General features: G+C 54.8%; 4 protein-coding genes across 4 annotated transcripts; 3 read left to right on the forward strand and 1 right to left on the reverse strand.

The window, feature by feature from the left end:
- Nucleotides 1-55: 55 nt before the first annotated feature.
- Nucleotides 56-749, forward strand: LRP88_05008 (mitochondrial pyruvate carrier family protein; the record flags this gene model as incomplete). Its single annotated transcript, XM_083241572.1, has 4 exons — nt 56-282; nt 333-348; nt 406-542; nt 596-749. The coding sequence occupies 4 exons, from the start codon at nt 56-58 to the stop codon at nt 747-749; spliced, it is 534 nt and encodes a 177-aa protein (XP_083102720.1).
- Nucleotides 750-1,474: 725 nt separating this feature from the next.
- Nucleotides 1,475-6,707, reverse strand: LRP88_05009 (CNH domain-containing protein; the record flags this gene model as incomplete). Its single annotated transcript, XM_083241573.1, has 3 exons — nt 1,475-2,452; nt 2,505-3,161; nt 3,213-6,707. The coding sequence occupies 3 exons, from the start codon at nt 6,705-6,707 to the stop codon at nt 1,475-1,477; spliced, it is 5,130 nt and encodes a 1,709-aa protein (XP_083102721.1).
- Nucleotides 6,708-10,649: 3,942 nt separating this feature from the next.
- On the forward strand, nt 10,650-12,463 carry LRP88_05010 (fumarase FUM1; the record flags this gene model as incomplete). The annotated part of the gene is made up of 3 exons (XM_083241574.1): nt 10,650-11,025; nt 11,195-12,218; nt 12,274-12,463. The coding sequence occupies 3 exons, from the start codon at nt 10,650-10,652 to the stop codon at nt 12,461-12,463; spliced, it is 1,590 nt and encodes a 529-aa protein (XP_083102722.1).
- Nucleotides 12,464-12,940: 477 nt separating this feature from the next.
- Nucleotides 12,941-14,039, forward strand: LRP88_05011 (Alpha/Beta hydrolase protein; the record flags this gene model as incomplete). Its single annotated transcript, XM_083241575.1, has 2 exons — nt 12,941-13,301; nt 13,360-14,039. 2 exons carry the CDS (start codon nt 12,941-12,943, stop codon nt 14,037-14,039), a joined length of 1,041 nt encoding a protein of 346 aa, XP_083102723.1.
- Nucleotides 14,040-14,208: the final 169 nt, after the last annotated feature.

The following is a 14,208-nucleotide window of genomic DNA, read 5'->3' on the forward strand; positions in this document are numbered from 1 at the left end:
TTCCGATAGATAGCTGATATCGCAAACCCTCAACCGCAGCATCCCTACAAAGACCATGTCCTCAACCACCGTCTTCCGCGCCTCGCGCCCCCTCTTCCGACAGGCCACCACCACCTTTGGCGGTGCGCCCGCTCGACAGGCCTTTCGCCAGAACTTCCGCCAGAACTTTAACCAGGGCAGCGGTCGTCGGTGGCAGAGCACCGATGGCGCCCAGCAGCAGCAGCAGTCGTGGTTCAATCGCATGTGGGAGAGCGAGGTCGGCTTCAAGACTGTGCACTTTTGGTGAGTGACCATACGTCTGTGTGACCGTTGTATACTAACGTGTTGTCTAGGGCTCCCGTCATGAAGGTTCGTTGACCATCTACTCGACTATATACACACGATTACTGACTCGATCCGTTGCAGTGGGCTCTCGTCCTCGCCGGCATCTCCGACTTTGCTCGTCCTGCCGAGAAGCTCTCCTTCACCCAGAACCTCGCCCTGACCTGCACCGGCATCATCTGGACCCGCTGGTGCCTCATCATCAAGCCCAAGAACTACCTGTATGACGCCCCTGCTCCTCTGTCACACTCCCCCACAACTAACACACACCCAGCCTCGCCGCCGTCAACTTCTTCCTCGGAATGGTCGGCCTCGTCCAGATCACCCGAATCGCAAAGTACGAGTCCGACAAGAAGGCTGGCCTTAAGGGCGCCATTGAGGACATCAAGGCCGATGCCAAGGAGACCGTCAAGGAGATCAAGGGTTAAATCACACCCTTATACTTGATAGAAACCACATCCGCCACACACACAACACACAACCCCTCGCCTGGAATCGGGAACGGGACGAGTCGCTTCAATGCGTTTGGACAAGACCTGGGCCGAGGCATGCGTTTAATCACCATGTCGTTGCTGCAAAAGGAGGGTTTTTGGGTTTGTCCTCTACAGGGGAAACCCTAGGGATGAGATGAATTGTCTGTTTTTCCCTTGTTGCAAGATTAGAGGATAGCTATTACATGTTGGATTCGGGGCTCCAGCAAATAAAGAAACCAATGCAAGATATACCCACATGCACCTGCAATGCAATGCAATGCTCATCATGAAGAGAGCTCGAGATGCATCAACATCCATGATATATATCATCTTCTCATCATCGTCCAACACAAAATCTTCTCTCTAATCTTCCTCTGCAGGTATCATTCATGATAGATAGCATTCATACGACACCGACACTCATACCATCCATAAACGCCATGCATACAAAACTTGGCCCCCGTCATAACATCCAACCCCAAGGGCCCCTGGCTTGTCAAAGCCTGGTGGTCCGTGAAAAAGAGAAGCGAAATATCATGAATAATATGTACATGAATAAAGAAGTACCATCTTCCTCCAAAAATGTGTTATAAATAAACACCATATCAACTTGGTGGCATTCCAAGTCCCATCATGTTCGTCTCGTCTCATCGTCATAATAGTCATCGTCACCTCACACCCTACTTCTCCGTGTGTCCGTCATTAAGGAGCATCTCCAGGATGATCTGTCGGCCCGGAAGCTCCGGATGGCACATGGAGATCTTGACAGTGCCCTTGGATCCTTCGCTGCCGCTGGAGGACTGCATGTAGCCGTTGCTCTGCGGGTTAAGCGTGCTTTGGCCTGTGGGCCCACGAACTCCGAGGTCCAGGACTCGGACCCCGCGGCCGGCAATGATCTGTCGTACTCGTCCGTTCTCCGCGTTTCGCACCTCGACGTAGTCGTCGTTGAAGATAATCAGGTACGAGCCGTACATTGTCGCTCCTCGAGCCTTGCCTCGCTTGCCTGAGTACTCCATGATGAGTGTCCGGCTCACCTCTCCGTGCTTGTCCACATACACGGCACAGTCCTCGTACGTCAGGATGAACTCGTTCTCGTTGAGTCTGAACATTCCCAGAGGTCGCTGGTCTCGAATTCGGGCAGCAATGTTGGCGATGGCCGGTTCCTTGAGATCAGGGATCGACATGGGCTGCTTCTTATCCAGCGTGAGCATCTCAACTCCCTTGGCAGTCGCTACGGCGATATATGTCTGGAACAAGCTGAGGGAATAGCACTCGGTAGGGAAGAAGAATTCGTCAAACTCGCGGAAGGTCTCGGTGGTTCCTCCGCCAGTTCTGCGTCCGCCAAATAGTCGGGACTTCTTCTCGGTCGACTTCTGGAAGATGGGCTCCAACACCTTGAACGAAGTGTGCAAGCCCTCCTTGCGCTTGTAGAAGAGAAGCATTCGGTCCTTCATCTTGGCTGTGGCAAAATATGTCACATCCTTAGCCAGTCTCTGTGGTGCTCTTCTGGGGTTGTCGGAGATAACAGGTGCCGAGAACTCGTTGACAGGAGCTACTGCGTCCAAGGGATAAGAAATGAGGTTCTTATCAGCGATGAGTACGCAGACTGAGAACTCTTCGAGAACCGCAATTTGCGTGACACGGGTTGCTTGGACAGTCTACAGTATCTTGTGAGTCATGAACCGTAAACAAGGAAAAAAAGGAACTCACCCTCAACCATCCGCGAGGATTCGACGGCTCCGAGATGAAGATACCATAGTCGGTTCCAATGGCAATCACAGACTTGCCAAAGGCAGTGAAGCCAGTGGCACAGTTGACCTGAGCACGGCAGACAGGGGCAACACCTTGAGCCGGTCCCAGCACACTCTCCAGCTCCTGGATGGACCGGTCAAGGGGTGTACCCTTGATCTGGGGGACCACCGGGGTCTTGGCCCACATCGAGGTGTTGTCGTAGTGGAAAGCGGCATCGGCGAGAACGCGAAGTCGGAAGGGTTCGGCGTTCTGAGAAAATTGACCCTTGGCGTACGTTGTCTTGGCCTCGATGATCTTGTCACACCAGTCGCTTCGATCCTTGGCTGAGGTCGCGTAGAGAGTGTACACTTCGTGGCCCAGATGCTTGATCCTGAAGGGATACAGGATCTTACCCTCCATGTCGTTGGACCCAGTTGGTGTAAGCCCAGAGCCTATCGAAGAGCTGGTGGCCGCGTGCTCCAGGCCAGGTCTGCCTGAATTAGTTGCCACCTTGTTCAGCTGGGTGCCGGAAGCAGTGGCAGCCGTGGTTCTGCCCAGAGGAGCAGTGATACCCTTCTGCTTCTGGACGGGCTCGTCGTTTCTGCTCTCGAGGAAGAGGAAGGCCATTGAGATTGGCTGCCATCGGTTAGTCACAATGCTCGTCAGATAAGCCAGGATAATACACACCTCCTTGTTCACATCATACTTCTTCTCCCCCTTGCCATCCTTAGGCGTCACAGTCTTAGCCAGGATCAGGTAGTGGTCAAACAGCAGCGCATGGGTGTCGACCCATCTGACTCCCTTAGATCCCATCCTCTGCAGGTCACCCTCGAACAGCAGCTCGTGGTTATGCGCCTCAAGGTTCAAGGCATGGTGGTAACCTGGTCGGAAGACAATCATCCTGTTGAGATCTGTCATCTGAACCTTCTTGTTCATCTCGGCAACCCTGCCATCACACTCGTGAGCAACAACCTTGATTTCCTGGATGGCCTTGATAAGGTTTGTCTTCTCCTCGCTGTCTGTCTTCATCTTGTGCTCAACACTCTCAAGGAGCAGAATATAACGCTGAAGACGCTGAATGGGGGCGATCAGGTAGTGCGTCCAGTCCTGCTTGGACGCAATCTTGTGTCTTTGCATCTCATCCAGGAATCGCTTAAAGTAGAGGTTGCGATCCGCCTCTCTGCGGACCGTGTAGACAGCATTGGGATATGCCGATGCGTACTCGACGTAGATGGCCTTAGCCTTGCGGATCCATTCTCGGAACAGATCACTAAAGCCTGTGATCCAGGGTCCCTGCTCCTGTTGTCGGTACTTGAGCTGCGCCAACAGATGGTCCTTGTTGATGTCTTGGACGGTATCCAGCTTCCCAAACACGTCATACAAGAATCTGTCTCTCGTTTCGGGCTTCAGGATCGGGGGTTGCATAGCGCGGAGGCGATCTCGGTAGTATCTGCGGAAGATGTCGAGCTGCTTGATGTAGTTCTCCTCACCAGTCACGATCTCGTGGAGGATGTTCTGCCGTTCAACCTCCTTCTTGGGCTTGGACTCCCAATCTTCCTTCTTGAGGCCATAGAATATATGCCACTCGTCGGCCGGCTTGGTGTCGGGCAGCTCCTCTAGATCCACCTTCTTCAAGGAACGGGTGCAGTGGTACGAGTAACAGCGTCCACTGATCTCTTCGTCGTGCAATTTGGGCGCATAGCATCCAGAGCCTGTCAGCTGCCACAGGACTCCCGAAATGTGGCCGTTTCCAAACTTGACCCATTCCTCCTCTGGCACAAGAACTGCCCGCTCCAGCATCAGCGTTATTACGTGGTTACTGAGGACCTCGGCATCTGCCACGTTCATGGTCGGAATCTTGCCCGTGAAAAGGTTGATCAAGGCTTCCTCAACCGTCTTGCTCCTCAGGTCGGCTTCACCCTCAGCCATCTCGCGAATCCAGGCCTCGAGACAGGTGAGCGCCCACGGCTCGGGGCACCTTCGGAAGTCGGCGGCATTGAGCTTCGAGGGGACAAACTTCTTCTTGCGACCGCTGGGCAGGGTGATACCACCAAAGTCTGCTGTCTCGTACTCCGGGAATACTTGGCTCTGTGGCATGTGACTTTGTCGGGCTAGTCTCCTCCGTTCATCAGCAGCCGCATCGGTCCTGGAGCGCGCTGGAGGCTGAACTTGAGGAGTGTGGCTGTGTCCGGACAGTGAAATGGATCGCTCGGGCTGGGGGTTGTATGCGCCGCCAGAAGTGTAGTATGCTTCGGGGTTGTCAACCTGACCAAGCTGCGAGCCCACGCTGCGCGAGTACCCGTGCTGGTAGGGCTGACGGTTGTTAGTCTGAACCGAGAGCAGCGAACTGCTGTCAGATCCGGGACCAGGGATCGCTGGTAGTGGTCGGCTTGACAGTCCTGGGTGGTAAAAGAGGTCTTGCAATTGGTCTCTGTTGGGAGATTCTGTTCCGCTCTGGCGAGAACGTAGCGAGACCCGCTCGTCATCATCGTCAAAGCTCATTCGCTTCTCAGTTGGGGGCTTCAGTCCTCCTGTATCACCATAGTTCATCTCTGCCTCAAAATTCCGGTTGGCAGTGTTTGGCGTGGGAAGCGGCCGAGCAGCAACGTCCTGGCCCGAGGAGGCGGGCGGCGATCCAACGTTGCCGTAGGCCATGCCGCCGACGAATCCGCCGGCCATCGCGCCCAGATCCATGCCGGCATAGTCGCTGTCGCTGCTCTGTGTCTGCTCTTCTGGATGAGTGGGCAAGGGTCTTGACACGGGTGGTTCTGGATTCGCCATGGCTGGCATATCAGTGTAGCCAAAAGCAGAGCTGAAGCGCTGCTCGTCGAGTTCGGCTTGCCGCATGGCCATCAGGCCGGCTTCTCCGTACGCATCATCATCATCGTCGTCTTCCTCGGGCTCGTAAGCGGTGGTCCCTGTTCGAGTCGAGGTGGTTCGGCTAGCCATATTAGGGATCGTCGTGGCATTCGAGTCGTAGCGAGAAAGGTGCTGGCCGGACAAGTCTTCGTCGTTGTACTGGCCATTGGTGGGCTCAGGTAGTGGGCGATAGGTCTGGCCAGAGCCGCCCAATTCCATCTCCAACTCCTGCATCAGATTGTCATTGACATGCTCGTCTTGATATTGCTGCTGGCCACCACCCCATCGTCCAGACGAGCCCTCTGAAGGCCGGCTCGGCAGAGGCGCATTCGTCGGATGCCGTTGTACGCCTGGGGACGAGGACTGCGGGAGATTCGAAGGTGAACCTACGGGGGAGGCCTGCGAGTTCGAGCGAGATGGCCGGTTGTAGTGCGAGTTGTGCTCAATGGGAGAATAATAAGGCCCGACCGGGATCTGAGTGGTGGTGGGATAGGGCGGTTGCGAAGAGCCCGAATATGAAGGAGTAGACGCGGCTCCGTTGGCCAAGCTGCCCGGATATTGGTTGTATGACTGGTCATAGCCTGAGGCCTGGGCTCCAGAAGTCGACGAATTAAGAGATGGGCTACGCAGCGGCTGCTCATAGCCAGGTGACAAGCCCGGAGATGTAGCAGACTGCGCGTAAGCATTCCCGTATGTCGAGTTGGGCGACTGGCCGTAGCCAGGCGAGGTCTGAGGAGCGTAGCCCTGGGCATACGTGTTATTGAAGCCCTGATACGACGACTGGCGCTGGAGGCTGCTGTTTGTGTTCGCATAAGCTGAGGGGTCATAGGTGGTATGGGGCGTGTAGGAGCCGGCAGTCGAGGCGAAGCGGGTGGGAGGCTGCTGGCTGTTGCGGTAGGGGAGGGTGTTGGTCGACTGCGATCGCGGGAAGCCCGAAGTTTGCGCAAAGCTCTGGGGGTTGTACGAGTAGGTTGGGGTGGGAGGACCAGCATCTTGATACTGATGCTGGTAGCCCGCCAGCGCGCTGTTGTTGGTGGAACCATAACTAGAGCGGCCGGCCGGGGCACCGCCCAGGAAGAGCTCATCCTCGCCGGTGGCAGAACCGCTACCAGGGAAGGCGGATGAGCGAGTGGAAGGTTGCTGGAGATAGGCGGCGTCGTCTCCACCATTGAAGCTGGCTCGGCGGGCTACATCGACGTCGTAGGATGACTGCTGCTGTTGTTGTTGCTGCTGTTGCTGGTAGTCCTGGCCGCGGCCGGCGACTGGGTACTGGACGGGCGGCACATGGCCGTATCTCCGCTGATCGTCACCGCGAAACGACATAGCTGAAGGGTCCTCGAAACAAGACGATGGAGGAAGGCGGTGGTTGCAGAAATGGTGCGCGAGAGCAAATGTCAGAGCCGCTTAGGCCTGGCGGGTCGGGTGTCTACCTCGTATAGGACGGCGAGGGCTGGTGAGCGCGGGCGGGTCGCATTGAGGGTATCGGGCAGGGCGGAGGACGAGGACGAGGACGAGGAGCAAACAGGCCGTCGTCGACGATGGGGGATGAGGTGGTGAAAAAGCGACGAAAAAGAGCGACGAGGTGAGTTGGCGCGCGCAGTGTTGAGGCGGTCGGGGTTCAGCCGAGAAAATGGATCTTGGGGCACCGACGTTGGTGGTGGTGGGTGGACTCGAGGATAGAAGTCGAGCGAGCGGCGGCGGGCGCGGGTGCGGATTGATTGATTGTTCAGGTGGGCAGGGCAGCCCCTCTCAGTCTCAGTCTCACGCTGCTGAGCTGGCACCTGAGGTCAGAGCTTGGGGCCTCGCGTGCTGCGGTGAGGCTCGGGTATATACTAGAGAGCTGGGTAGCTAGCTAGCTCTGCGACAGGACGAGTCGATGTGGTGGACGAGAAGAAGAAGGACAACGACAGAAAAGAGCCGTAAACTTTTGGTTGGTGGTGGAGAGAGCAGGGTCCAGCGAGCGGCGCGGTAGAGTTGGCAAGGTAAGGTAAGGTCAGGTAGGCAGGTACGGCAAGTAATAAGAAAAAGGTAAGATTGAGACGTCACTGAAGATCAATCAGGCTCCGATGGCTGGAAGCTCCCCCCATAGAATGGGATGGGATGGGCCACAGTACCGTACCGTGCCTTTCTGGGAGTCCCCGGCTTGTGTGTGCCCTTTTTACGACTGTTGCGTGCTACGTCGTAGTGAATGTACAGTATGGACAACGGAGACGACGGGGGCGGCTCTTATTGAATGACCAAGCCACACTTGAGATGATGACTAGAGGCCCATGACACGACAACGAGGCGTGGCTTTTTCCTTTCTCGTCTCTCCCGCCACGGTCTTTTTTCCTTGAAGGACTTGGCATCTAGTTGCAGTCACCAAAGTCCTGTGCCTCGAAGTTACTCACAAGGACTATCAAGGCTCTACGATGCGACAACTTGGAGGTGGGCTGCTCTCTCTGTTGGGGGGGGGACGCCCGCCCAAACCCAAGGCACAAGGGTCCATCTCCGCATACCTAAGTTAGCGGCTGGCCGATGACGCCCCGGGGACGGGTTTTGCGGCGGTGCAAAGGGGAAACACGACACCTTTTTGGGGGCGGTGATGCTCGCAGAACAGAGCCATCTACGACAGCGCCTACAGCACAGCTAGCAAGGTTGGCGGCCTCGCTGTCAGACTATTACATACGAGTCCTTAGAGAAGAATGCCTTGTAGGAGCCGATTACGTAGGTTCTTTGCCCTTTGAGTGCCCTTGTCAAATGCGGAGCTGGATCTGAACTATCCCATGTTTCAATGCCAGCAAGCGGGCTTTGCCAGGCCTTTCTCTCGAGTCGAGTTTCACCCGCAGACGGCATCGAAACCTGCAGGCAGGTGGGCAGGTTTCTGCACTGTTTGGTCCGCTGGCCGTTGTTCCAAACTTCCATACCTGAGGATCCAGATGCAGCCAGCCGACGAGTGTCAATCAGCTATTAAGTTTGGGCCTTCAACGGCAGTTCATTTTAATGTCTAGCTATTGACTCTGAGTTTCTATCCATGGCAACATGTGTCAACGGTTTCAGTGGTGTTTTCACACCTGCCTTGCTACCGATCCAATCACAACAACCCAGTCTCGCTACCCTCCGAGGGCTTCACAGTTGATTCACTGGCCCAGCTGTTCGGTATGGTTTACTGTTACTGCATCAGCTGCCTGCGTGTGAATCCTCTGACGCTGCACCCTGTGGATAACTCATCTGACTGCATTCAAACGCTGTCACCCAAACTATCCATCCATCCCGCGGAGAGACCGAGGCATGTCAGCCGCCATCAGCCACAGCCAGCCCTACCAACCGCGACCGTTACCGCAGTCACCAGTCAAGTCAAATCTCCGACGACAACACTACTTCTTCTGCGGTCATGGCTATTCGAGTTGCCCATCCATGGATTGCCCTGGCACCGTTTGCTGTGCCCTTTCGGCTCCGTATCTCGAATATCGACTTCATCTCGCCTGCCAATGCCAATGCAATGCTGCGTTGCCTTGGCATCCGCACGCTCCACTCGCTCACGGAGATGGATCCATGATGATGGAGATTTTGCTGGGCATTGCTCCGCTGAAAACATTACCATCGACACGTCTGACAGAGGGTTTTTAACCAAAAGCAGGAAAGTAATAATCACACATGGCATGTTTAAATAGCGCCGAGGGCAGTCTTACTACGTACAGTACGGCTCGATAAATCAACTGCATCCTCATCCTCACCGCATCATGTAACGTGCCACACACAATTCAGCATCTCCAAGTCTGTCAACTCAAAAGTTCAACTACTTATTTCCATCTGTATTGTTGCTTATATTTCCGCTTCAGTACCTTTGTAAAAAGTGATCCTCGTCCGGGTATTGATCAGGCTTCACTCTGCCCTTGACCAGCCCCGGACCTGGGCAGCCGGCCCGGAGCAGGCCATGGACGACCCTGAACATGACATCCGTATTCTCCACATCGAAAACATGACTTGTCTCCGGAAAGTTGTTGTGATACCCCATAAATAGTACAAATCCGTCAAGGTGTAGGGTATGCATGGGTTGTATCGTGCTCATCCAGTCAACATGCTGCTCTCGAGAATAGACCTAAATTTAATCGCACCTTGGGAACTTCTCGCCTGGCTCATTGTAGATGTTCGTTCAATATTCTACTTCCTTGGTGTTGCTGAGGGTCCAGAGACTGATCAAGAATGTGGACGCAGTTTAGCAAGACTTCAATAGTGGCCAAGCCCTGGTTCACCCTTTGTCACGTTGTCAACACTGTATTACCAAGGAAGACCGTAATGTTATAATTGTAGAATGCGCTCGTCTTCACGTGAAATCATGCGCAAAGCTAAAACATGCTCCTCACCATGGTCAGTAAGTGTGCTATTTTCTGCTGCCACAGTGACAACCGTAGGGTGACTGAAACCCAAATGAACGGGGAGGGACAAAGTGCCTAAGGTTATGGATTTTTGGCATTCACACAGACGAAAAGATACCAAAAGCCTCCAAACACCATCAGGGGGGGTTGGGCGAATGGTTAGGATGGTGATATTAAAATATGTCTTCATAGGCATCCCATCGGTGAAACATGGTAACATCGCATCACTGTGTCAAGTCTAGGTAGATTCCCTTGGGAGAAGAAAGGTTAATGCACTCTAAGTCGGCATCAACTTGTGCTTTCTAGCTTTCTAAGGAGTATACTAGTAGTTACCTTTATAGGAAAGCTCGCATAAGATTGAAACCTACTTAGTCGTGTTCAACAGCATTGTCGTATTTGCAGGACTCTCTATTTATAACCACCTACCACACAATGAGAGGTGCCCTGCTCAACGATGGCAACATCCAGCCTTTCAACAGCAACCAAGATGTAATAGCTGGAACTTGGTAGACCTAGGTATCTACACTTCCATGTACCACATTCAAAACCGCCGACACCGGCGTGTAAACTTTACCCCGGGTAAACGAATCTGCACCCACGTGACCCAGCTCCGATCGAGCCCGCCGGATTGACGGGTCCCCAGCTTGTAGTTCCGGTATCAGATCCGATAAGAGCCGATAAAATCTACTAAATCGCCAGCCGAGGACAACAGAATCCGGGTTTGGCCTTCTCTCCGATTGTTCACCAGCTTCCTCCCCGAGTTCTCTGGCCAGCGTCGTTCGAATCCTTGCTCTCGAAGCCCATCTCTTTCCCCTTCTGAGTCCAGGCCAAGCCCAATTGGCCCTCCCTCCACCTCCCGGAATAGCGTTTCGCCAGACTGCCGCCAGCCAACCCAGCTCAGCCCATCATGCTTCGAACCGTCACGGGACGTGCTGCTGCCACCTCGGGGCTTGTGAAGTCGGTGCTGCCTCGGGTGTCCCGAGCTACGCCCACATGCTCGCTTGCCCCGCAGCTGCGACTTCAGAATCAGACTGCTTCGGCCGGCCTTCGACTCTCCAGAGCCATCCACAGCACCTCCGTCAGAATGTCCGAGACACGAACTGAGAGCGACGCCTTTGGCGAGATCCAGGTCCCCGCCGACCGCTACTGGGGCGCCCAGACGGAGCGTTCTCTCGAGAACTTCCGTATCAACCAGCCCCAGGACCGCATGCCCCCTCCCATTGTGAAGGCTTTCGGTATCCTCAAGGGCGCTGCTGCCACTGTCAACATGCGATATGGCCTCGGTGAGTAGAGAGTGTTAGTGGAGGTTGGCGGGGTATGAGAGAATTCAGCTTGGACAGCTCAGCTTGTGCCCTCGCTGTGGGTGCAAGTCGATGAGTTCCGTGAAGCTGCTGCCAAACTCATAACTCACGCATCCTACAAGACCAATGCGCTGACGAGCGACTTTTACAGACCCCAAGATCGGTGCCGCTATCCAGCAGGCCGCCAAGGAGGTGGCCGACGGCAAGCTCATCGACCACTTCCCCCTCGTCGTCTGGCAGACCGGCTCCGGCACCCAGTCCAACATGAACGCCAACGAGGTCATCTCCAACCGTGCCATTGAGATCCTCGGCGGCACCAAGGGCAGCAAGAAGCCCGTCCACCCCAACGACCACGTCAACCGCAGCGCCTCGTCCAACGACACCTTCCCCACCGTCATGCACATTGCCGCCGTCCTCGACCTCGAGGGTGAGCTCCTCCCCGCCCTTCGAAGCCTCCGCGAGGCCATCCAGAAGAAGGTCGACGAGTTCGAGGCCAAGAAGATCATCAAGATCGGCCGCACTCACCTTCAGGACGCCACTCCCCTCACCCTGGCTCAGGAGTTCTCCGGCTACGTTGCTCAGCTCGACTTCAGCATCAAGCGCGTTGAGAGCTCTCTCCCCGACCTGCGACTTCTCGCTCAGGGTGGTACTGCCGTTGGTACCGGTATCAACACCTTCGAGGGCTTTGCCGAGGCTATTGCTGAGGAGGTCACCAAGATGACTGGCACCGAGTTCAAGACTGCCCCCAACAAGTTCGAGTCTCTGGCCGCCCACGACGCCATTGTTCAGGCCCACGGATCCCTCAACACCCTCGCCGGCTCCCTTACCAAGATCGCCCAGGACATCCGATACCTTGGCAGCGGTCCCCGTTGCGGTCTTGGTGAGCTGAACCTGCCTGAGAACGAGCCCGGCAGCAGCATCATGCCCGGCAAGGTCAACCCCACCCAGTGCGAGGCCTTGACCATGGTCTGCGCTCAGGTCATGGGTAACAACGTCGCTACCACCATCGGTGGCATGAACGGCCAGTTCGAGCTCAACGTCTACAAGCCCCTGGTCATCCGCAACCTCCTCCACAGCTCCCGCCTGCTGGCTGACGGTATGCGATCATTCGAGAAGAACCTGATTGCCGGCCTCACCGCCAACGAGGAGAAGATTGCCAGCATCATGAAGGAGTCGTAAGTGCCCCTAGGCTAAAACTCTCACGTACGAAACGCTAATTATGTCTTGCAGTCTTATGCTTGTCACCTGCCTTAACCCCAAGATCGGCTACGACATGGCCAGCAAGGTGGCCAAGAACGCCCACAAGAAGGGCCTCACCCTCAAGGAGAGTGCCCTGGAGCTCCAGGCTCTGACCGAGGAGGAGTTTGACACTCTTGTCAAGCCCGAGCTGATGGTTGGCCCCAGCCCCTACAAGGGTTAAGCCAATCAAGAAATATCCAATGAAATGCAAAAAACATGGTGGCTATAGACGAGGACTTTCGGTTTTGGGCAGTGGCCGAGTTGTCTTGTATCATTAAAACCTAAAGAGCCTTGATAGAGTACCTATGACGATGAATAACTAGTTAACTCAGTTTGATGAGCATTTGTAGCGGGTTTAGATGCTTGCTCCTAAGGGATTATTTCCGAGGTGGAAGAAAAACATTGATCAATATTGACCGAGTTTGGGCATCCTTGATCGAACAAGAGATTCCGTACCCTCTCGTGTGAGTTTATGCCGAAATCACCGGTTGCGGGTCCGGCGATCGGCGGGAATACTCGGCGGGGTGGTCGGAGATAGGCCGGTGGGGTTGTAGTTGCCATCCACTTCAGCCTCTTCAACTACATGTGCTGTGTTATAGAGCAGCTCACCTGTTTACAAGTTGATACTTAATCTACACCTCGCCTGAAGAAATCCTCAATGACTGATAACGCTGATCGCAAGATCTGGCAACCCCTCCACCCCGCCATCAGGGATCGTCTGGACCCCCAGTACGTCGCCTACCATGAGGCTCATCTCCAGTACATAGAGCCGGAGAAGCTGGGCGTCTGGGATGGATCTGCGAGGACCAAGAAGGTGTCTCTGCCGCCTGGAGGCACGAAGCCGGTTCCTGTCGGGGGCATCGATGATTTTGATGTCGGCAGATTCCGGGTGAGGGTTTACACGCCAACAGGGGAGTGTGATGAGAGGGGTTGGCCTGTTCTTGTCTGGTTCCACGGCGGTGGCTGGGTTCTTGGTGGTTTGAATAATGGGACTGATCTTTGCTCGTGGGTTTGTCAAGGCATGACTATTGATATCTCTTTGTGTTGTGTCGAGATGTGTTTCTGACTCGATGCTAGGCGCGCGCTGCAAGGTCGTGACCGTCGACTACGGCCTCGCCCCAGAGAACCCCTTTCCAATCGCAGTCGAGGATGCGATTGATTCTTTCAGATGGGTTGCCTCAGAGCCAGCTGAGCTTGGAAAGATTGACACTTCGCGCATCTCCATCGGCGGAACATCGTCAGGGGGAAACATAGCCCTCGCCGCAGGAATTGCAGCCTCAAACCCCGAAGCTCCCCTTCCAACTGCCAGACCCTCACTCCCAAACACAGCATCACACTCTCCGGCGTCACTGTTGCTTTTTATCCCCGTGGTAGACAACACTGCTACTGCTGAGGATGTCTGGAAACCCAACGCTGAGACTGCCCCTTGGCTGACCCCTGAGCGGCTGTCATGGTACCGCAAGCTCTACTTGCCCAGGGATGAAGATTGCAAGAGCTGGGATTCCAGCCCAAACTTTGCTCCTGAGTCTCTGCTGAAGAATCTTCCAAAGACATGGATTGCTGTGGCCGAGATGGACATCCTTGCCCCTGAGGCACTAGCTTTTGGGGAACAACTGAAGGGCCTGGGGGTTGAAGTTGATACCCTAGTTGTGGAGGGGGCAACACATTCTATCTTGTCGCTTCATGGCATAATAGATAGAGGTCGTGAGATGATTGGGAGTGCAGTCAAGCATCTTCAGGGGGTCTTTGGAACTTGAAAGTTAAATGTTGGCCAAGAACTGACGTGATATTGCATTGCGCTAGACTAATATCTCTTGATTTGTTCTTTGAGACTCAATTTTCCAGGCCCCATCCTATATATCTAACCTCTATTAGATGTTTCTTTTACCCAATCCAGCGACTTTACCCATGTACATAATAAAGGAA

Source organism: Fusarium phalaenopsidis (assembly GCF_050370095.1).
Source record: "Fusarium phalaenopsidis strain FUZ10S chromosome Unknown contig_32292, whole genome shotgun sequence".
Taxonomy (NCBI): Eukaryota; Fungi; Ascomycota; class Sordariomycetes; order Hypocreales; family Nectriaceae; genus Fusarium; species Fusarium phalaenopsidis.